This window comes from Lissotriton vulgaris, chromosome 12 (genome assembly GCF_964263255.1).
Source record: "Lissotriton vulgaris chromosome 12, aLisVul1.2, whole genome shotgun sequence".
NCBI classification, from domain to species: Eukaryota; Metazoa; Chordata; class Amphibia; order Caudata; family Salamandridae; genus Lissotriton; species Lissotriton vulgaris.
The window spans coordinates 110,619,641-110,643,940 of NC_141700.1; the positions used below are offsets into that span (position 1 = coordinate 110,619,641).

Below are 24,300 nucleotides of genomic sequence, written 5' to 3' on the forward strand. Positions count from 1 at the left end.
TGCCGGCCACTGGGGCAAGCTATTTCAGGGAAAGGCTTAAAAAATATGCTCCTTCTATAGGTCTCCGATCTTCTTCTGGTCAGTTGGCTAAGATCCCAAAGGTTTATCGAGCGAGAATTGGAGGCAGGCCTTTCGCTTATCTCGGGTTGGTTGCCTGGAATAAATTCAGTTTGAAGCTACGCACAACAGCCAAGACATCAATCTTTTAGAATTTTTTTTAAACGTGGATGTTTCAACAGGAATAGTATCACTGTTTGCCTGTGCAGATAGCGCCGGTACACTCATTTGAGTATCCGTGCGCTTTATAAATCTCTTTATCACTAGACTCACTATAAAGGCAGCAGAATTACTCCTCTTTAATGTCAGACCTCACTGGGATAGTGTGATTTGTGGGTAAATAATTTATTAGTTTAAGCCCTTCCATGCTGATGACGAACCCCAGCCGTCATGCACTACGGTGCTCGTGTGCTGATGACGGCTGGGGGTCGTCACGGCCCGCCCCTGTTCGTGTTGTTTACAGCACACCAGGGGAATCGCGGCCGCATGGAAAGGGTTAAATTCAGGTTTTGCAATACTGAAATTCAAATGGCTTTTTGAATGGGCCAGTGTCTATATTACACTTGTGTTTAAAATTTACGGAGGCGTATATCTGGCCAACACTTTATCCCTGTGCAGACATGTGCTCGCAGCCCAGGAATCCCCCACTCTTACCAGGACTAATTATCTATTGTCCTCAAACGTCTCATTTATAACAAAGGATTGTTTTAGCAACCCCAACACACTTTAATTAAACTGTCTGGTCTTGTACTCTTCTGAACTGAGGGGCTTTCTCCAGAACTCTCAGTAACACAATGCACTTAAGAATCAGCCAAGTTTTTACTTAGCGCATTAGTAAAAAATAACCGTATACAAAATACATCATTTCGCGTGTCAAAAACCAGTTCCCTTCAGCTGTGGGTGACAAAGTGCTGTGTACCGCTGGGTCCAAAAGCAGAAGGATGAGCTTGGGGAAGTTGATTGGAGTGAGAAAGATATGTTCCTGTTCAGAGTTCTTACTGCTGACAGAATCACATGTCCCTATGTCGCAGTCTTCTCCTTGTCCTCGCCCCACAGTAGAGTCTTTGCAGAGATGGCCCATGGTGGCCACTCTGGTCTTCAGTCTCTGTAGCCGCACGTGTGGTGGGCAGCAGATCCGTTACACTCACAATGTGCCCTCCTCGATAAGTTTGTTCAGGCCGTCGCAGATCTTCTGAAGATGGGGTCTGAATGGCCCTTTGGGCTCATAAAGCTGGCTGAGCAGTTCTGTGTCGGCAAAATGGTTGAAGACGTGGCAGATGCGCCCCTTCGACTTGGGTGTCAAGTGCTTGTCCACCAGCTGGACCAGCAAGTCCCGGCACTTGCCGAGGATCACGGCTAGTACGTCCTTCTCAAAGGTAAAGTCCACCTCGTGGAAGCTGATGGCTGTCATGGCACCCTGGTGCAGCTTGCTCTTGAAGTCTTCGGCCAGTCGCAACTCCTCCGGGCTGAAACAGTCATTACGGTAAAGCACGCTGATCTTCACCGAGATCTTGATCAAGTTCTTGATGACCTTCTGCGAGGCGGCTTTGTTCTTGGTGTACTCCTTGGAGACCTGGTAAAGCTCGTCCAGGATCTCGCTACTGGTCTCGTCGATTAACTTGTTGACCACTGACCTGGTGGCCATGCGACTAAGAATCTTCTTCTGTGCCTGAAGCGCCAGGTCATGGGAACTGAACCGCTCCATTGTAGCTGAAAGGAAGACACAAAAAAATAGATCTCTCAGATAAGAGGCAAATACATGACAAAAGATGATACACCTTTTAGATCAGAGAGAGAATTCAGTACATATCAAATCTTAGTTTAGATGTATGAGGAAATGCACATCTTGGATCTGAGATGGAAGGAAAAACATTCTTAGATAAGAAGCACAAGGATGTCTCTTAAGATTAAACCCACAGAGTAACCTGTCCTTACATAAGAAACATTTCTTATATTAGAAATACCAGGAAACACCTTAGGTCATAGACATAGTGAAATACATGATTTATATTAGAGGCACAAGTAATTTCATCTCTTACTCCAGAGATACACTCCACATATGCCTCTTACATGAAATAAACAAGGAAATACATATTTTACAATAGGCATACATGAAATGACATATAGTAGACCTTAGAACAAAGAACAGGAAAGGTTCGAGATCAGATTCACAAAGTAGAACTTCGCTTAGGAAAATCCTAGGGAAATACATCTTCTAAAAAAACAGATCCATACAAAAATAAATCCCTTAGAGGCCCTTGTTTATAAATCCCTTAGGTCGTAATTGCAAGGAAGTAAACACCTTAAATCAGAGATAGAAGTAAAATATTTAATTCAAATGATGGTTAGTACCACATATGCTTACAGCATCAATAGTATAACAGCAGTCACAGAGCTTGAGCCTAATGTGGCCAAGAAATTCATGGTAGTCTGTCAGAAACCCTGGTCTCTGCCCACCCCAGACGAGGGCCCAACACCACCTTTATAGATCCCTGCCTGGCTGGCACCTCGAAGCAGAAAAGGAAAATGAAAGTGTGGCTAGAGAATTTGCCCCCTTGTCTTTCACAAACAAACTCCCAAACCCTAAGTATGTTTGTGAAAAAAAAAATCATAAATGTGTTAGTTTCTCCCTGTGCGCGAGAGCATTATTTATTGACCCGGGTAGGGGAAATATGCAATTGGAGAAACTCTCTACTATGGGCAGAAACCCAGTGGATCAGTGGTGGCAACCCTTTGACAGACTTTTACTCAGTGGCGGCTGCTACCTGGAAGCAGCAGTGGGGCAGGGGGGGGGGGGGGGGGTAAGGGATGGGATCGGGGTAAAAAAAAAATCACTTACCTCCCAACCGGCTGGCTGGCCGGCTGCTGCCTCCTCTCCTGCGTCCTCTTCCTGGCTTCTTGGGGGATACAGGAAGCACCAGGGCTCCCACGCTCCCCGCAGCAATGCAGCGTTGTGATTGGTCTGAGCACCGTAACACGGCGCTCAGCCAGGGGATGGAGGTGGGGGCATGTTCTCCACGCAGCCTGCATGGAAAACATGCTATGTGCGCATGACTGTTTGCTCGGCATAAGAGGGCCGGCCAATCACTCATGCTGACATAGGGAGTTCAAACCACTCCACCTCCTGCTCTGAGAGCAGCTCCGCCCCACAAAGACGACGCTAACGTGGAAAAAAAAAAGAACCTCAAATTATTATCATTTTTTTTTCTTTATTACACTGCATGAAGCAGTGGGGCGACGCTCCTCCGCCTCAGCCGAGGAGCTGCCACTGGTGGTACTGGCTTTTATTCCGCCACTGGTTATCACCCACTGGATCCTGCACTCTAAATGGGCCAATGGGCTGCAAGTTTGGCGGCAACAAATCGCCATTTAATGGCAACTCTCTAACACTGCTGAACTCTGCGTGACCCTTTTGTTCCTTCTATGGCATTCCAGAGGGAGAAAAGAGTGAGCCAGGGAGGGCCGGCCGCCCCCATCTGCTCTCAGTGTCTGTTTAATTATGTATTTTACTATCTACAACTGAGGTGCAAAGCAACTGCCTCACCACAACAGCAACCAGCCCATCAACACCTCATTGAACAGAGATTGTTTCTCTGTTCGGACTGATACCGCTCAGATTCCATGCATGCCAGCATTCCTTCTCCACCGTTACTCAATCATTAGCTGTGAAAGAGATATCTATGTTTCCACTCTCTGCTGTCTTCCCTGCTGGAGTTCACGACAAGGGAACAGGAGTTTATGATCATTCAACTTCTACGTGGCCTGCAATATCTTCAAAATGTTTTATTTCTTATATTATCAAAAGGTTTTCAGCTTCTAGGGCTATAGCGTTCTTCCGCCAGACACACAGAGATCCATTTAATAAGCAAATTATTTTTGTAGGTAGGTAGGGTGTTAAAATTGGTTGTTATTGTTCACTAGCACATGAGGTTGAAAATAGGTATTCATTTTTAAAGGTACTTAATATGGAATCTTCCTACTAAACACTATGTAAATATGGGCAGTTATTACCAGTTCTGCGGTGCTCCATTAGTAAACCGCAGAAGGATTAGGGGCTGACAAGCCCTGCTATGATCTGAGGCTCAGGCGATAGGTGGGCTTCTGAAGTGTACAGATTGACCCACTGGATTACTGACTGGTACAGGTTTGCTCTGTTTCATGTACATTTTTATCATTTCTCGCCTCTCCACCTCTGCTCCCATGCTGACAGGGTAGTATGTTTTCAGTTTAAGAAATCAGTGCATTCTGGGAGTTGTAGTCCTAGTTCTCTTCAAGTGAACCAGTTGTAATCCCGCACCTGAAAGTGGTGATTTGAAAATGGAGGACAAGGAAAGCCAACGCCCTGTGACCGTGGAGCCTTCCTCCTCGTGCACAGGTAATACCGCCCCTACTTTCACTTCAGGTGAGAGGGTGGGGTGGGGTTACTGCAAGGTAGTTTTGTGTAATTTCCTATTTTGTCACAGGTTAGTGGGTGCTATTTTGCCCCTATAACCTACCCAATGTCGGGCCTGGAGGCTTATGGGAATAATGCATCTGCCTTGGGAATCTGTATTTGCCATCGTGGTCAGAGATTTGCAACCCCAGCAGGTTCACTCTGCCTTTCATCCTTCCAAGGACAATAATAGGACTACCATTGGGTTGGGTAACAATAAACATCTTTTATTCTGCACCAACTTGCCTCACAGGGGAATGTACGCTTTACAAATATATGTTGTGCTGCCAGGGAGGCAAGCTGTCACTTTGCCGAGGCTGCAGCGACTCCTAAAATTGGCCATGCCTAGACAGAGGCCAATGTCTGGCCCCGCCTCCTCCCATCCTTGGCACCTGAGCTCCGCTGAGAGCAGTGACATGTTCTATAATTACTCCTGCATCCAGAGCTGGCATCGAATCCTGCCACAGGTGGCTTCTCTCCAGCCGCCCACAAACAGCCGGAGAGGAGAGGTGCAGACATGGTGCCAGGAGCGGCTGGCACACATCTGTTCTTTTCTGTAGCCTTGGTCAGGTGAGTGTAAGGCCGGTTCATATATTTATAAAGACCCTCGAGGAGCAAGACATGATGCCTGTAGATAGATGTAAAGTTAATGTAGGGGCCCGGCTGATCACTATACATTAAGATTAGCTTCAGGGAAACATCCATTACAACGCAATGCCTTTACAACGCAGTCAATACAACGCAGGATCCATTACAACTCATATCCCTCAGTGACCATCACCTTCCCTGAGGTAAGCACCCAATGGTGTTAGAATAGTAATGTTTGTTGTACTGGAGCATGCGTTGTAATGGACACTGCGTTGTTTTGCCTGCTTTGTACAGGTATGCGTTGTAATAGTTTGTGTTGTGAGGGCCTACATTCCAGTTTCAGCAGTTCAAGTGAGATGAAAAAGTGGGGTGGCTCTAAAAGGGGCGTTGCCTATGAAGTCCATCTAAGAAACACCCCCAAGAAGCCTGGCTCGAGGGAACTAATGCATGTGAAGGAGAATGCTGTGCTTAAATAAAATCACAGAGCCCCACTGGGAAAAATAATACCAGCATCAGCGGGTAACAAATTATTTATGTAACAGTTTTTTATATCGCCATTATCCTGGGTCATACCAATACAATGACAAGGGGGTCCCTTTACTCTTTGCTGTCACTAGCCTTGGAGAGTCACGTGCACAAAAGGGATCATTTAGTTACTCAGTTAGACTGAAACAGCATGTTAGGCCTTGGTGCACCATCACTTTGTCCTCATTTCACAATTGAGTCTTTCGGTGGCGGTGAAGCTGTGTGAGGCTTTGAGGTACATTTTTGCTTCAGATGGCGAAGGGGTAAAGGAATCCATAGAGATTTGGTTTGCTACCTCTTACATTTTGTTTGCTTTAGATACTTGCACAAGTGCCACCATTGCCTACGTAACGTTTGTTCTTGTGTTTGAGTGTCTGCCATTTATTGCAGTATTATACCTCTACTTGCACTTTGTATGCGTTTGTAACTTGCACACGTCACTTTTTCCTCCTGTAATGTACCGTTTGCTATCTCTTGTATTTTGTTTGCTCACAATTGTCACTTTTGCCTCTTGTAACTTAACGTTTGATTCTTGTAATTTGTTCACTTGTAATTTTCTCCTCATGTATCATTACTGTTCCTATTGTGAAGCGCTCTGACACCTTCGGGTAAAGTCCGCGCTATATAAAAACGCATAAAATAAAAAATAAAATTAAAAAAAGTTATTTGTCTGTTTTTTGGGGGGGTACTGATGAGTGTAGAGCACGGACTATAAAAAACAGGACGGATCACTTTTTGAGTGCGACCCCTTTACAAGACGCATTGATCCACGCTGATCCCTTGAGTGGCTCTAACATACATAGCGACCCACCCAGGTTCCTACCTCGCCCTTGCCATACAAGTGATCAGCGACATCTCCCATATTAGCTCATGTTACTCCCATTTATTTTGCTCACATTCATTGGCTGGGATCTGCAGCGCTTTCATTGGTCCGCGGGTGACTTTCCAAAGGATTCCAAGGTTTCTGTCGGCAACTGAAGTCGGATTCGACATGTGGAGATGCGCGATCAGTGAGTTGAGCAGGTATTTTCCTAAGCTAAGTGACTATGTCAACTTCTGTTAGTCCTGGAAAATATTGTAGTTGTTTACAGCGGCGGCCGACACAGGTAAGCGCGGTGAGGCAGGGTGGGGCAGGGCATTGCATTGGGGGAAGCAGACAGAATAGGTATTAGTTCTTTTTTTAATTAAAACCAGGGCACAAGTCCTTAAAAAGGAAGTGGAGAGACGCTGACGTCACAACAGGAAGTGACGTCACGAACGGTGCATTGCACCATCAGACTCATTGCCTCTCCTCGCTCACCCCTTAGGTGCGATTGCAGCAGAGTAGCCAGCACGTGAGCAGCGTTCTGAATGAGCTCCGATCCTGCCCCATAGAGGCCAAAGAGTGAATATGGGGCTCCATTTGCTCCAGTTATCGAGCTCCCGGGTAAAATAAGTGGGGGGACGCCGTCCACCCGCGTGGTACCCCGACTCGAGCCCTGATTATACCTATTCCGTTGTATGTCGACTTCCAACCCCGTCCCGCCCTGCCCTGCCTCACCGCTTTACCTGTGGGTGGGAGACCAAGCGTTGCAATACTTGATACAGCAGCTTCTGATAAAAGGAAGGGATGAGATACAGCTTATAAAAGCATAAAGTATAAACTTTGGGACCTCTATAGACAACAAGTTTAATCACTCCATTAGGCTCTGCTATTGTAAGGGCTGGAGACTGTTAAATAGGCTATAGGAGCCTGGGTTCATCATTAAATGTGCTGAATGTCACTGCAGGCTACTGAAGGTCATCACTATATATGCTAAGACATTTATTGAAGCCAGGTCCAAGGCCTATTAGTTAAGGCTGCTGTAAGAGGCCAGCTGATCCTTATGAAAGCTCCCAGTTTTCAATTTTTAGATATAAATACAAGCAGACAACAATGGGTTTCCAGTCTGTTGGTTTCTTTTTAACTGGAAAAAATACTGAAAATTGAGCATCTTCTCAGTGACTCTCCTTGTTGTTCATGAATTCCCAGCCAATAGTCGTGCAGCTTGAGAGCATGTTTAGCGAAAAAACACATTACATTTCCTTAAATAACTGCCTATCTTACCATACGTTTGTGCTATTATGCAAGTGTTTTTATGTCACTATAGTGCTAAAATCGGACAGGCATCAAAGTACGAGTGCACATTTATTGGTTAAATAAATGTGGATATATACGAGTTACTGCTTCATTTCTTCATTAAACGCAAAATAAATATGGATAAATACAGGTAAAATGGCCAAAACATAAATATGGATAAATACAGATGGAAATGTTAAAAAAACATAAATACCGTAAAACCGGGAGCCCTAATCATTACATACATCAAGGCTGCTACAGAAGCCTCGGCAGATCACTGTAGGTGGTAAGGCCACTGCAGGAACCAGGTCTGCACAGTACATATGTCATGACTCAATACTGGTCCCCATCATCCTCATCAAAGTCCCAAAGAGCTGAGAAGGAAATGGGACTGGGCCTCCATTTTACTACGTCTTGCTTCCGAAGGAGCTAGAAGGGTTCATTGCATGCGTTAAGCGGACTTGCTCTAACCAACAAGAGTGTCCACCATGAATAGAGCCAGTCCTATCTTAGGGCCGACGCAAGAGCCGGAGCTGGTCACTCAAGGAGAGTTACAATCAATAGACTGAAAGGGAATCACCTGAGCCTTGTGTCCAGTCATCCATCTCTTGGCCTTGTTGCAGTCTTTGTTTGTTTTTAAGACATTTTAGGCAAAATAATGAAATCACACATACTTCTTTTAGAATGAATGGCTTGCTAGGCCGGGCCTCCAAAGCTCTTTTGTAGGGATCTCAGTTTTCATACGTTTTTGTTAATTTCAACCCCAGGCCACGTCCATTGAGAGCTCAAACTTCTCTTCCCTTTGAAGAAACATCACAGCGGCATCGTATCTAATTAAATATCTTAGTGTGGTAGGGAATCAAGGGCTTTAAAACCCCGCCCAGCACCCATCCCTGCATAACTTTAGAAAAAAAAGTAAGTACCTACCTGCCTGGCCAGTGTTACAGATACACCTGTTTTGGGAGGGTGGGGGACAGCAACTCTAAATGAGAAAAATTATACCAAATGGGCTAGGATGAAGGTCGGTGACATGAGCAGTAGCCAAGCAAACTTTTTGAAGCCAGGGGTACCGCCTACTACTGTACAAATTCACTTATGCTGGGGAAATAGCCTTTACCACGCAGTACCTGAACCATGCAGTCTGAACCACGGGTAAGTCTTAGTCGTAAGCCTTATGCTGCACAGGGTCAAGGCTGATTTGCATATGGCCATGTCTGAACTGGGTTGGTGTGGTGAGCAAAGAAACGATGGATTCAGGCCTAGATCTCTGTACTGGAGTAAATGTAGGACATTGTTCTGCATTCTGTCCATCAACTGTTGTTTTTGCATTTGTCACCCCGAGTGGGATGGGTATGCTCAGACGTGAGTCCCATGCTCTCCACACCACTGGAGTCATGCTATCCTGGCTGAAGACGGCTGATAGCCAGAAACCGGTCCTAGGATGCTTGATTCCGGTCCAGGAAAGACATGGCTTGGCAGTTCAGGCTGCACTGTTGCCATGAGGCCCAGGGTCAAGGCTGATTTGCATATGGCCATGTCTGAACTGGGGTGGGGTGGTGTGGAGTGCAAAAAAACGATGGATTTAGGCCCAGATCTCTGTACTGGGGTGAATGTATGACATTGTTCTGCATTCTGTCCATCAACTGTTGTTTTTGCATTTGTCACCCCGAGTGGGATGGGTATGCTCAGACGTGAGCCCCATGCTCTCCACACCACTGGAGTCAAGCTATCCTGGCTGAAGACGGCTGATAGCCAGAAACTGGTCCTTGGATGCTTGATTCCGGTCTAGGAAAGACATGGCTTGGCAGTTCGGGCTGGATTGCTCCCATGAGGCACAGGGTCAAGGGTGATTTGCATATGGTCATGTCTGAACTGGGTTGGGGTGGAGTGCAAAAAACGATGGATTTAGGCCCAGATTTCTGTACTGGGGTGCATGTATGACACTGTTCTGCACTCTGTCCATCAACTGTTGTTCTTGCTGCGCCGCAAGACTAGAGCACCTCTCTGGTCACTCATGCACGACACCAAAACGCTTCGCACATTGGATGACAACATATATAACACAGTAAACCACACACTGATCCTTTGTGTGACACTGTACCCATCCGAAAATGTGTTTCGGCACCCCACAACGGGGTATGAAGTGCTATATAAAAGCCACAATACAATCGAAAGGCACTTCCATCTCGAGGACCACTGCCCCGTGTTGAAGTCATAATCAGTTGACAAAGATAGTCGCGGTCGAGCAAATCTGCAACTTCCTCTCTCAGAGAAGAGGTGTGACCGTTGTGGGTGCAAAAAATATCAAACAAAAACCCAATGTAAATACGTGGCTTTGCTACCTTTTTGTAAATTACAGACATTTCTGTCAGAAAATCGTAAGTTCAAAGAAGTTTTCAAATTATACAAAACAGCTGCAACATCACCCTTTACTTTTAGTTAATGAAGCACTGAAATGAATGTTTGTCTACGGGAGCGAAAAGTTGGCTGATAAAGAATACTTTCAATTTTCATTAAATATAAATATATTTTCAATTGTTAATTTTATATTTAAAATGTTACAGTAATATTTTACTATATACGTCTGAATTACAAAGAGGGTGCACAGTCTTTGTTTGACTGTTCCCATGAGGCACAGGGTCAGACTGATTTGCATATGGCCATGTCTGAACTGGGGTGGTGGAGTGAGCTAAAGAATGATGATGGATTAAACCCAGATCAGTTGACTGGGGGTAGGTGTTTGATTTGCTCAAGCACTCCGTCTATCATCCCCTTTGGTATCGCTTATATATATATATATTTTTTTTTTTTAAACAACCTTTTAACAGCTACAGCAGAGACGTAAATCTCTACTCAGGACTTTAAAGTACTCCTTTCTGAGCAACACTGGTGGTACACTGGTGGTATGGTTGGGTTAGACAGACAAGAACACAGGTGAACCGATGGAACAGATAAGGGAACATACAGGGGTACAGTGAGCTGGAAGAGAGGACAGGTTACTGATTTGTAGAGCAGGGTAATCAAGGAAAAGGTTATCCTGGTGCCAGGCTTGAAACTGACAGAAAGAGAATATGTGATATAGAAGGAAGAGGAGAAAAAGAACGTTTTTAGAGATTTTCAATACAGCAAGCGATTTTCGAGAAAGGAACAGAGATAGGAAGTGAGTTCCATGCTTAGCCAGTCAGATGCAAAAAAAAAACCCTGATATGACTTCTTTTGATTCTGGAAGTACCAGATAAGAGGAGACGGACCATGCCTGCTCACTTGGGATTTACCTCTTATATAAGTGCCCAGTGAAATAAAGGCCTGTTTTTGAGACCGCTGGCCAGCATAGGCATTTGAACAGGGCTCGTTTGACCACTGAGGACCAAGGATGAGACTTCAAGTGGTTAGAGATAGGGACGCGTTTGATAAGACCCCGTGTTAGACGAGCACTGAGTCTTCAACTACCTGGAGTTGTGCCAGCAGGTGCCATGGTGGACCCAGGAGAAGGGAACATCAGTGGTTCATTAGTCACATGATGTCATCTGGCCTAGTGGTTTCCCTATCAGTATGAGTGGAATCAATCAATCAAAGCATTTATATAGCGCACTACTCACCCAGAGGGTCTGAAGGCGCATGGGGAGGGGGGTCCGCTACTGCTCGAACAGCCAGGTCTTGAGTTGCTTCCTGAAGGCGAGGTGGTCCTGGGTCAGGCGGAGGTGGGTCGGGAGGGAGTTTCATGTCTTGGCGGCGAGGTAGGAGAAGGACCGTCCCCCTGTGGTGGCTCTTCGGATGCGGGGGACGGCGGCGAGGGCGTGGCCGGTCGATCGAAGCTGGCGTTTGGGAGCGTAGAAGTTGAGGTGGCTGTTGAGGTAGGGCTTTGTGTGCGTGGGTGAGGAGTCGGAAGGTGATTCTCTTGTTGACCGGGAGCCAGTGCAGGTCTCTCAGGTGTCCGGAGATGTGGCTGCGACGGGGGATGTCCAGGATGAGTCGTGCTGAGGCGTTCTGGATCCGCTGGAGTCTCTTCTGGAGTTTGGCGGTGATTCCGGCGTAGAGGGAGTTGCAGTAGTCCAGACGGCTGGTGACGAGGGCCTGGGTGACCGTCTTCCTGGTCTCGGTGGGGATCCACCGGAAGATCTTGCGTAGCATGCGCAGGATGTTGAAGCACGACGAGGAGACGGCGTTGACTTGTCTGGTCATGGAGAGGGAGGAGTCCAGGATGAAGCCCAGGTTGCGTGCGTGGTCTGTAGGTTTGGGTGCGCTGCCTAGGGCAGGGGGCCACCAGGAGTCGTCCCAGGCGGAGGGTGAGGATCCCAGGATGAGGACTTCCGTCTTGTCCGAGTTCAGTTTCAGGCGGCTGTTCTTCATCCATTCAGCTACCTCTTTCATCCCTTCGTGAAGATTGGCTCTGGCTGTGGCGGGCTCGTTGGTGAGGGAGAGTATCAGCTGGGTGTCGTCGGCGTAGGAGATGATGTTGAGGTTGTGCTGGCGTGCGATGTCTGCGAGGGGGCTCATGTAGACGTTGAAGAGGGTTGGACTGAGCGAGGAGCCTTGAGGAACGCCGCAGATGACTTTGGTGGATTCAGATCTGAACGGGGGGAGGCGAACTGTCTGTGTCCTTCCGGCGAGGAAGGAGAATTCCACTCCAGTGCCTTCTCCTGGACTCCGACGTTGCTGAGGCGCTGTACTAGGGTACGGTGACAGACAGTGTCGAAGGCCGCGGAGAGGTCTAGGAGGATGAGGGCCGCTGTTTCTCCGTTGTCGAGCAGAGCTCAGATGTCATCGGTGGCTGCGATCAGGGCGGTCTCGGTGCTGTGGTTGGCCCGGAAGCCAGACTGCGAGGGGTCGAGGGATCCGTTCGTCTCGAGGAAGGCGGCCAGCTGCTTGTTGACGGTCTTCTCAATCACTTTCGCAGGAAACGGGAGCAGCAAGATGGGGCGGTAGTTTTTGAGGTCGGTGGGGTCGGCTGATGGCTTCTTGAGTAGGGCGCTGAGTTCGGCGTGCTTCCAGCTCTCCGGGAAGGTAGCGGTGTCGAAGGAGGTGTTGATGATGCCCCGCAGGTGGGGTGCGATGACAGCGTCGGCCTTGTTGAAGACGTGGTGAGGGCAGGGGTCGGTCGGAAATCCGGAGTGTATGGAGTTCATCGTGCGGACGGTGTCTTCGGTGCTGATCGGGGTCCAGGCGCGGAGGGTGGCGGTGGGGGGCGGTGGTTCGGTCGTGGCGTGCGTCGGTTGAGTGCTGAAGCTGTTGTGTATGTCCGCGATCTTGTTGAGGAAGTAGGAGACGAGGGAGTTGCAGAGGTCTTGCGAAGGGGTGATGTAGTTGTTTCCGGCGTTGGGGTTGGAGAGCTCTTTGACGATGTTGAAGAGATCCTTGCTGTTGTGTGCGTTGTTGTCAAGTCGTTCCTTGAATGCGGTTTTCTTGGTGGCGTGGATGAGTTGGTGGTGCTTTCGGGTGGCGAGCTTGAGGGCAGTCATGTTGTCTGGAGTTGGGTCTCTTCGCCAGGTTCTTTATACCGTGGTTGGGGAAGGGATCTAGAACTTGTGCAGAGTACCTCAATGACGCCTCATGGACTTCAAATGCCGTGGTCGGTGAAGAGATCTAGAACTTATGCAGAGTCCCTCAGTGAGAATCTTCCACATCACGAAACACGTAAAGCTACTTCACAAGGCTACACAGGGAGTGACATGGCATGGGGTGCCCACCACAGGTATGACCAGGGGATAAAAGGTTGACCAAGGATGAGTGTTTCCTCTTCACCTGAGCTGAAGCCGGGTTGGTTGCTCCGTATCCAGGTGATTGGCATCTTTTGGATCAGTGTTTGACTGCATTGGCGTCTCCCGTTATACGGATCGTAAGTTACGTATCAACGGAATAAGACAAAAAAATAAATTTGAAGGATCAGATGAGAGTGGCAGGGGGGCAACGGAATATAAGAAAGCAAGGCCAGATCGAACAGGTCTGGCCTTGGTGATTGTGCAATGTGAATTTATTTTCAACATATTGTATTGTAATTGCATTTATATAGCACTTACTCCATATGTAACATGCAAATAAATATAAAAACTAAAGAAGTAGCCAAGCATCCCTGGTGCACTAGTCTAGGCAGTAAAGTGCATTCCTTTTTATGCACCTGAGGTCAGAAAGTGCTAGACAGCCAATGGATGGAATTGGCTGACCCATAGCTTTGGTGAATGGCAGAAAAACACCAATGACAGTTGAGCCGACAAATGGATGAAGAGCGCTGATCACAAGCCCCCTGTACGTGTGTCATTATTTTGTGACCATTTCACTCCAGGTCATTACGGACACCATCTGCAGTCCTGGAATTTAACCTACAAATCACAGATTTTATGTGTGTTAGACTAATCAGTTCAATAGGAGCACAACAAACACTACAACACCCAGAAAGCATTAGGGTATCACTCAAAAGCCCAGAACTAGATACCGAGACCAATCCATAATTACATGGAGGCGGCGTGGTTAGGTGGTCACCTTAAAATAGTTGTGAAGTTTCCCAGGTCCATGCGAGATGTGATGCTGCCGTCCAGGTTTGTTTCTTTGAATTCTGGGACTAATCCTGCTTTTTATGGAATAAATAAGACGACAAGTCCCAGAGTTCAAAGGAAAAAACCTGGCCTGGAGCAGCACATTCCACATGGACGTGGGAAACTTTGTAGGGCTGATCCAATCATACATTAAAAAGTACTCAGCTAGCCAGACAGGTTTAGGCCAGACCTAAATAAGGGTCGCAGTTATAGCGCCCCACACTTAAAGGCCTTTAGAGGGATGACCCAAAAAAAAGAGAGTTAGTGGGGGGGGGGGACCAGTGGCCTGGTCAGTGTGAGATGAGATGATCCACCCACGTCCTTTACCTCGTATAGGTGTGATGTCACAAGAAAACAAGCGTGGCGTAAAAACGAAAGAAGAAACAGTGCCTTCCGGAAGCGTTCGCGAGGTCAGACGCACACTGGATGGGGTCATACGTTGGGAGCAAAGATGGGAAGGTGAGCACTGGGGTGGGGACAATGCAGGGGTTAGAAGGCAGTTGCTCGGGGGAGGGCACATGTCAACATTGGGCTATCATCCCCTCAGACGACGGCCCCCTCACTACTCGGCTCCGCCTTTCATCCACAGGGCCCTGCACTCTTTACGCACCCGGGTCAGCTGGCCACGAGTCTCGCCGCACCTGTCTGCCTCCGAGGGGGCTGGCCCTGGCCCGGGCGCGCTTCCTGGTGCAGCGTAATGAGCCGCGAGCCCAATATAACATGTAACGCGAGCCTAATCCGAAGCGTGCCCTGCGTCCCAGAAGGACGGGGGTGCTGGTTTCTACTACCAGAGGTGCGGCCTTCCTCCAGGCCTTGACAGGAATCGCCCTCTCGTGCTTTTCACCTCCTCTGTTTGTTTATTGAGGAGCGGACTCCACAGGGTCTCTTCCACTCAGACAAGTTTCCACCTTTTGGCAGAGTAAAAGAACGACCAATGTTTCTGTTTATGTAGAACTTTATATGAAATCGTCCCTATACATTTATAACATGCCTTTCCTGCCTTTGTTTGCTTTAATTATAAGTCAGGGTTCATTAGGGCATTTCTAAAGATTTATTTCCTTCTTACATTAACTGTATAAACTATGTGCTGATAAGTGGAAAAAAACACTGGCTTTAGGTGATTTTATAAATTTTGTACCAGCCTGGACATTAAAATGGCAGTCATGCTGGCATAAAGCTGGCAAGGTGGCAGGCCTGCGAGGTGATGGTCATCTGAGCCAACCAGAGCCTGGGGCAGAAGCAGCGAACCCGGCTCTGCGTGTGACCCGCTAAATTATTGTACCTGAGTGAGGAAGTGATGTAACGTGGATGGAGAAGGCACTTAGCGAACTCTGGCGAGCACATCCCCAGGTTGGGTGGATGTCTGCACTCTAAGCCCTCGTGGGGCGGGTTGGATAGCGTGGGGTGACCGCAGTGCTTAATTTGAAAAGATGAAATCAAAAAATAGGGCTAGGGTCCAAAGTTTTCTTACCCTGTAGCTGGCACTACCAGATGCTGATATTGAGTCCAGCCCATGACTCAGTCTGCCACCACCCTCCACCTTCTGTCTCTTTTATCTCTTGCATATTCCGTTTCATCCCTGCTTTCTTCCTTTGTCACGGTTTCCCTAGCTCTCGCTTCCTTTTTTTGCTTTCATTCTCTTACTCTGGAAGTCTGACAGTGAAATATAAGTTCCTGTCTCAAACAAGCATTTGCAATGCAATAGGTCTCGCATTTATGCGAGTTTGAGCTATTTGCACTGTAAATGACAATGCCTTTTAGTTATGTTTTGGTTTTTAAAACATAAGTAAAAGGCATTGTCATTTACAAGGCTAATAGCTTAAACTGTCGCAAATACGAGACCAAAGTCAGGCGAGACCGAAGTCAGGCGAAGCACTGAAACCCTGGAGCTGGGCTGACTGCCGCTGCCTCCGCACCCGGGCTCCGTCCTTGCCTCGCGGGTTCTTCTTCTAACCCACTCTGCCGCTGCTAATGGCCGCTGCTGTCCCCTGTGATTTCACCCAAAGCAAAAAGTCGACTGCATCATTCCCAGCAACATTGTTAAAAAAATCTCATGGTTATTGTACTATGTTGCTGGAAACGACGCAGCCGACACTTTGCCCCCATTGCTAAAGCTTGCGTCCTGCCAGTGGTGTTTACATTACTTAAGCAAAGAGTTCTTGCTAAGGGCTAATAAAATTTATACAGTAAGGACACAGTAAAAGGTCCAGTCCTGATGGGAGGTTACAAATAAAAGACAAGGCGGTACTAAGTAGGGACTAACAAGCCTATTAACGAATCAGAAGCAAGCGTTTACGAAGGACAATGACACAAGCCAATGAAAAATATGTGCGGAGAGTGGGCGGGGCTTCAAGTCCATACTCCAATACAGCATGCCTCGCAGCAGCGCATGCGCAGCCCGGGCTCGACCTAAAAATTAGTGCACTCACCCCCATCTGCAAATGCCAGCATAAGTTAAGCGCTGGCCATCCAGTGAACAGACTATATAACATAGTGAACACTGAGGAGAGCTGGAAACCTTTACACAGAGCAGTCTTGCTTGTGTGCGGAAACTGTCCTAAGCTGTTGGCGTTTGTGTGGCTTCTCAAGTGACGGTGCTTCAAGGCCCCTCCTACGTCTCAATCACCTAGTGAGAATTTTCACCAGATTGCTGGGTGTGTCAACTCGTCAACCCAATTAATTCTATTTTCTGATACTGTGCCACTTGGGAAATTATATTTGTATCAAATGGTATTCTTGCAACGATACTCTGGTACCACACCCTTATAAGACGCGTTCCATTGCTATTGATTTAATAGCAATGTTTGGAAACACTTTTATGGATTTTGGCTTGTGGTTGACATAGTATTCAAATATGCACTCAGTAAGGCTCATACATTGTTTGTTTTGCAACACCCAGATTTCAAACATTGTTCAGTGTGGGCATCGTTCAGAGACACAACATTTATAAATTAACTGCTGCTATTTTTGGGTGGCACTTGTAGAGATCAGCATTTGCAAACGCCGTGCCCTGCGGGCTGCCGGTCTTATTTTAGGTTGTTGGATGGTATGTCTGTCTACAGATTAAACTCCTCGAGCTCAGAAAGCTGTTCTATTTCTTATTGGAATTAATTTTAGGAAAAAATGCTACTGTAAAATGCAGCTCTATATTACATCACATAAAAAGCCATGTTATCAGTAGCTTTTCTGAATTTAAAAGTGTAGTTTCTTTTTGTGAATCAAAAGGCAGGTTATTCCAACATTTTGCTGCTAGAGAGAAGGCTCCGCTACCAAGCTGACTGGTTTAAAGTTTGTGGTATTTAAAAGGAACAGCCCTTCTGACCTCAGAGACTGGCAGGGTTTACAGAATGTGCATCCTCCTGCTAGCTGATTGTGCCCGGCAACTTGCAGAGCCTTATGCACAAGGTATAAGGATTTGATTTTTAATTCTTTGAGCTACTGGAAGTCAGTGTAGACAGTAGCGGCCAGTGTGTCAATAGAGTGGCGGGGCGGGGATGGACAGATGACGAGAAACAACAAAATCTCACTTACCTGTCACATCGCACCCCTCTCCACTGTAGGCACAGGCTCCCAGAGTCACCTGCAGCCAATCTTGATGCTTCTTTCATGCTGATTATTATTATTATTATTATTATTATTATTATTGATGAAAGCAGCATCTTTATTGGCCTGAGCGCCGATGATTTGAGAGAGCTTCAGTGCGCATGACTGTTTGGCCGGCCTGAGACGGCCAGCCAGACCCTCATGCGCATGGTATAGCAGTGCAATCACTCCTCCACCGACCTGTCCTCCCCAGGCCCCACCCGCAAGCCTTGTCTCCGAGAGCAAAAATATATTGATAATAAACAAGTGTTTATTTTTGTTTTATTTTTCATTTTTTTGGCTGCTAGCAGGTGGGGCGACGCTCCTCTGCCACAGCGGAGGAGCTGCCACTGAGTGCAGATTTCTCAGTGTAGATCCCAAGAGGTCAAACTTTCTTAACTTAAATATATCTCAACTTTAGTGACTTTTCTTGAAACCCCCACCCATAGTATTTACACACATACACAAGCACCTTTACTGTTACTCCTGGAAGAGTGCCGGTCGATCCTCTAGTGCTGCGGTTCTTAACCTTTTGACTTTTAATATTATTTATTTTGTAAAACAGTTGCGGACCCCCTGAGTAGGCCTCGTGGACCCCTAGGGGTCCTCAGACCACAAGTTAAGAACCACTGCTCCAGTGCATCATGATGTGATGTGCGTGGTGCATTCATGTGTGAGAAGTCTGAGTGTGAGTGTAATGTGTGGGGTGCGTCTCCCCCATGAAGATGGAGACAGATATAGATAGATAGATCAACTTTCTGGTAGAATTTGTTAAAGCCGCTGGGCAGAGCTCAGCTAGACAATACAGCTCTTACTAAATATGGACCTGCCTTTACTAAACTTTCGGTAGGTCCTTGCATGATGTAATTCCATTTATCACTGGGCATGCAAACCTTTAAAACAAGCTCTGGCAAAGCCTCTAGGGTCCCCTTTTCGACCTATTGCCTTTGGCTTTTGGAGGTGCTCTAAATTGTCTGGTTTTTTTCTCGATGCTATGCAGAATAGTAAAAATAAATACATTAATTAAAAAAGGGACAGTGGCGCAACTTCTGGTGGTAGTCATGTCACTCCACTGGTGCGAAAAAGTAATGGCATGCCTGCTCGTGCACCATAATGCTTATGCAAGCTTGTGAGAAGACATGTGTGCCATTTGCTTTCATTTTGTATTTCCCGATCCAAGGTGATGGACGTGTATATTTTAAAACATGTACGGAGGAGAGCGCGATAGGGGGCCAGGGTAGAGAGGTGCACATGGAGAGAAGAACACTGAGTGCGGGAGATGGGAGAACACAGAGAGTCACTGGCGTAACAAAACTTGAGGGCCCCCCTGCAAGGTACGTGGAGGAGCCCCCTCCAGACTCCATCAGGAGCTCTCCAGTCAGAGTATTGTGCTAAGGGGGCCCCCTGGAGCTTGCTTCCCCCTGCACCGTGGGGGCCTGTGCTACACCACTTGAGAGAGCTTGGCTAATGGGAGAAGCACACTAGAGAGCGAAGAGCACATGAAAGTGAGAGCAGCGTGAGAGCGGGGAAGAGGAACATGAGTGTGTGAATAACACAGCATGAGGGGCGCGGTGGGTAAGTACAAGAGGGAAACACAGGAGAAGGAGACTGAAAATAAAGTTCTCTAAAATTGAGCAGTAGAAAGATAGAAGCCAGCCAATCATAGAGATGGTAAATGATGGGAAAATACTGGCGCGATTTTATAAAACCCCCAAAGGGTCTAGCCATTTGTCAATATTTATTGACATAAAGTAACTTAGTTAGTCACCTGCTTCACTACTTCTTATATGTGTAGGTACACATAATTTATTCTCTAACCCAGGCTCTCCTGCAGTGTATCCACATATCAATTAGTGTATTGATGCAGAGAATATTTTTAAAAACAGTCCCCTGTCTATTTTAAATTCCAGTCAATGCCCCTTTTATTAATACTATGTGTTAAATACATATTTGAAAGACTGAAAGGTCACTTGCAGCAGGGCAAGTTAGTGTTTTAGCTTACATCTCACTTACCAACCGGTGACATCACAGTCCTCCAATATATCCCACTTCCGACACCATTTTGATGGGGAAATACTGGCACCCTCCCAGGAGCATATGATTGAAACTCACCAGACATAGCAGGCTTGCTCAGAAACAGAGTGAAATGTATTTATTGGTACCAAAAGCATGCATCATTGCTAATTAGCAAGGAAGAAGTCAGATCTGCCACCTAGGGGCTCTCAGACCGCTTCTTCCCAGAGTGACAAGTTTCTAGGTCTTATATACTCTATGAAATGCCATGTCAGCGGAACTAGGATAAGGCACCAAGCCAAATATGGCTGACATGGATGTGCAATGTCTGCACCATGCAAAACAGCCAGATATGGGCAGACCAGAAAGGCAGGCTCTTCAGTCAAGACAAGCAAGGTGACCTGTAAGGGGGTACAGAATAGCTTGTTGAAGCTTGTCCAGTCAAGGTCAGATATGAAGCCCTTTTGAGCTCCAGGCCTCATGTTAATGTGATCTTGTATAAGCATGAAATCCTTTGAAGTGCATGCACATGACTTTATATGGATATTCATATATATTTTACAACAGTAAAGAGGCTGTGCTCCAGGGGAGGGATGAACTCAAGATGGCAAGTAAAGACATTAAGTAAAAAGCAAGCAAATGAGTCACAATACAACCAACCAATGGTAAGCGATGGATGATCTGTCAATCCCTGCAGGTTCTTGGTAAGCCCATAATAGTTTTTTTGCAAACAGACAGCTTGTGCTGTCTGATAATCTTGAGCCAAAAATGGAAAGTCAAACGATGCTATTTTTAGTGTGGCATTCATCAAGACCTTTTTTATTTTACTAGAATTATATGCTCATGATCCTTAGTTACAGGGGCTTTCAGCCACCCCTCTAAATCCGTTGATTGTTATTTGGGCAATCACATTGTTCCTCTGCCCTCTACAACACACTGTACAGCACAATAGGTCAATCCACATCAGACATGGGCTAACTTCACTCGGAGTGACTCCACTCTTCTCTTTCACATGGAGCACATCCACACACAAAGTAATTTTCTTTATCACTAGCAATCACTATAGCTATGGGTGCTTTTTGAGACCAAAATATATTTTTGCTTTTAATCGCAGATTTCTTTGACCAGACCAAAACAAGCATTAACAAAGCCAAAAGGCTGATAGGCAACACCAGACCTTTTAGCTTTGCCAGTGCTTGTTTGCATTGAGTAGGTTTCCACAATTGCTGTCAGAAAACTTGAATAAATGTGGCCATTGCCTAGTTAACTGGGTAGCTCCGTCCCGTGATCTGCAGTGCACAAGGTTATGCTTGATGAGGGATCTCTATGCCGTGTCCTCCCAAATGCACGAACCCATAGGCCATCTGTGCTACCATCGGGGTCTTGCGCGGTCACCTGCTGATAAACCACAGTGATCAAGGTCAGTTAGTCTGCACTCCCTCCAGTGGAATACTCAATCTTATGATCAGTTGGTGACTGCTACATCCCTCCCTTTTATTGACGAGCCCAGAAGATATGCTTTGCACAGGCGAGTCGAACTTGTAGATTTTAAAAGTGGCACCTCTTGACACCCCCAAAAAATGCTCGGCTGATTGGATAAGATGGCCTTCCATGTCCCATTCCTTGTTTTAGTCTGAAGTTCGGAAGGCAGCAATAGGAAAGAGGGGTCTCCAAGAAATCTGGAGATTTGTCCATGTTCACCTCAAGGCTGGTGCCAAACATATGACATGAAGAAACGTTGCCCTGAGGAGCAAGGAGATTATCTGATGGACTGTCCTGCATGGAGCTGAACCATTCTGCACAAGAGGACATGAGGAAGGCCCAGCCGCAGGGATGTGTTTTAAGGAGAAACGGTGCCGCCTCTGAAGGTTCGAGACCCCGCCACCAGGTTGTTTTGACCAAACCTGAAGATGGGGCTCACCGAAGGTTCGAGATGTCCTGATCTGTGGGAGTACTGCACCTGTTGGTGAGCATCTGTCACCCTAGGATATCAGAGTAGGTCCTGTTGCACTGATGCAGACAGTAACCATTTGAACAGTCGATATTTGCTGCACCGTTCCTGGGAGGTCATGGTTTAAAGGCAAGAAGCCTAAATTTGTGTTCCCCCGTTCAGGTGGCAACTAGTGGGCTCACTGTGTGCCTGAGCCTCATTAGTTCACCCTTGACCCCAATGAACCATTTCAGCGATGACCATCGTTTATACGAAGTAGGTCTCTAACGTTTGTTACCCTAGGAAAATCACTCTGGGTGTCGACCCCATAGTCGGCACTCTTGGTTCTCCCTTGGAAAATTAACTGTGAACCAGTTTTGATATTTTATAGAAATGTATTGCACACAAACAATAACCCGAGGTGTCCAGGTGCTAGCTCCGAGTGAGACAAGGCGAGAGCCCCAGTGTTTCTGCTTGATGGAAGTATACTCTACTGAGAAGAGGTGGTACCTAATACTTCTACTTAGCAAACAGCCAGGGTTTTAATGCCTTCCCAAAGAAACCCTGCAAGTTTAGCTTGAACTAGTTTTCCCCTTTATCCACGGAACATGAATATTTTGTGGGAAGGAAGGAATCTCAATTCACTTGTGTGATGGATTTTTGCACTGTCTGTGTAGCACTGCTGTAGCTTGGGCTCAAACCCACTGAGATGCCATCCTTGAACCCAACGCCAAAGGAGAAATTAGTTCAATCGTGTGGCAGACCGAGCGCCCGCAATAACTCTGTATCAAGCACCATAGACCTCAAGGCTTGTACTTACTAAATGTCATGTTTGAATGGTTTTTGGGATCACCCTATCGCACGAACGTTGAATTCCAAAAAGCGTGCGCTAACCATGGCCTGAGGACACTAATATCTCATTAGTGGAATTCCATCTAATTCGCGGATATCCCTTCTATACTCTGGAAACCTTTCTGGGCTCATAAAATTGTACTCTAAGACCCACTATTCAGGAGAACTTTACGTGCTGTGGATGCGTCAGACTGTCTCCCTACGGACCTTCAGCACCGGCTTAATATCAGCCGGTGGTTTCCGATGCTCTGCACGGCACTTAATCATCAACAACGGCACTTTTCATGAGCACCAGGTAAGGACACATTCATCCAGAATCACAGGATGTTAAGCCGACACAGAGACTCGAACCTGGTTTCCCGGCTCCTGAGTCGGCAGCTCTGACCATTATGCCACATCTGTGCCCCATTTTTCATGATAAGTAGTTGGTTCTGTTTTAGGGGACGCTAACTGGAGAAATGGGCTGGTGCAATCCTGACGAGAGCCCCAGCACTTATTTGTTTACAAATTAACCACTGGGGTGGCAGATGGTCACTTGCCCTGGACTTTATGCATAGAATAAAGCCCCATCAGCCCCCTGGCCACAGCCCTCCACCAACAGGTTCAAAGCAGCCACCAAAACTGTGTTGTTTGTACACCGTTCTCTCCAATCAAGTACCACCAACATAAGATGAGTGCCTAGATGTGCTAAGACTCAAAGTGTGCGCTATACAAGCTTTCTCAATCAACCAATCAGTATCGACTCCAGCAGGCTTTATTCTGTGTTTTGTGTGTTGGTAAATTTGCACTGTCCTGCCTCACCACTCTGTAAATAAAGAACTATTTCTCCTTCTTTGTTCCACCTCTCGTGTCTACCAGTTCACACCTAGTGGCAAGCACAAATACAAGTACCAAAATATGGGACAGGCTGGCGCCTGTGACGTTCTGACAGTGCTGGAAACTGGGGGGGGGGGGGGGGGGGGGTTGCATTTCGGGTAATGGCTGCACTGACTCCGCACCAGTCCTGCTGACGATCCAGATTCACAGCTAGTTAGTCCACATAGTATTTTGTAGGGCTGCGCAAAATTGGCGTAAAATGCTTTCCATTTTGCACTCAAGGATGCATTTTGCTCTTTATCCCCTTCCATGCGGCCGCGATTCTGCTCCTGTGCAGCAAAATCGCAAGTGGGTGGGTTTATGACGGCCCCCAGCCGTCATCAGCACACGAGCGCCGTAGTGCATGGCGGCTGGGGGCCGTCATCAGCATGCAATTGGTTAAAAAAAATATCGCTAAAAACACAAATTCCGTAAACGAGAGCCACTTGCTTTGTGGTTGTTGTGATTGGTCCTGCTTCCCTGCCCTAGAATGTTACCACCAATAAAGCGTAATTCCGCGATGTGGAGCAATGGCGTAATTACACATAGCCGGAATTTCACGAAATTACAAGTGTGTTGTGGAATTTCGCCCGGGCGTATTATTTGTAATCTGAGCCGCCTATCCGCCTACACTGTTTCTGACACTCACAGGAGGCGCGCCTTCCGGCGTGCCCAACAGTTAAGAACTGTGGGTGGCTGGTTGGGGCTGAGAGTTGCTTGAGGAGCCGAGGAGGAAGGCTCAGGAGAAGCGAAACTCGAGCTCACCTCATTGTCTTTTTTAAATGCCGCCGAGCATCCTGGTTTCAGCTGCCACCGAGCCTGTCTGCGATGAAAACAA

General features: G+C 46.9%; 1 protein-coding gene across 2 annotated transcripts in view; it reads right to left on the reverse strand.

Moving 5' to 3' along the window:
* Nucleotides 1–857: 857 nt before the first annotated feature.
* The window catches only part of TIPE2 (TNF alpha induced protein 8 like 2), a 44,840-nt gene continuing 21,397 nt past the window's right edge, over nt 858–24,300 (reverse strand). For both annotated transcript variants that reach the window (XM_086947430.1, XM_086947431.1), the window contains exon 2: nt 858–1,767. In XM_086947430.1, coding sequence (XP_086803556.1) covers nt 1,202–1,762 — 561 coding nt within the window. In that variant the 5' untranslated portion in view covers nt 1,763–1,767 and the 3' untranslated portion in view covers nt 858–1,201. The remainder of the gene's footprint in view (nt 1,768–24,300) is intronic.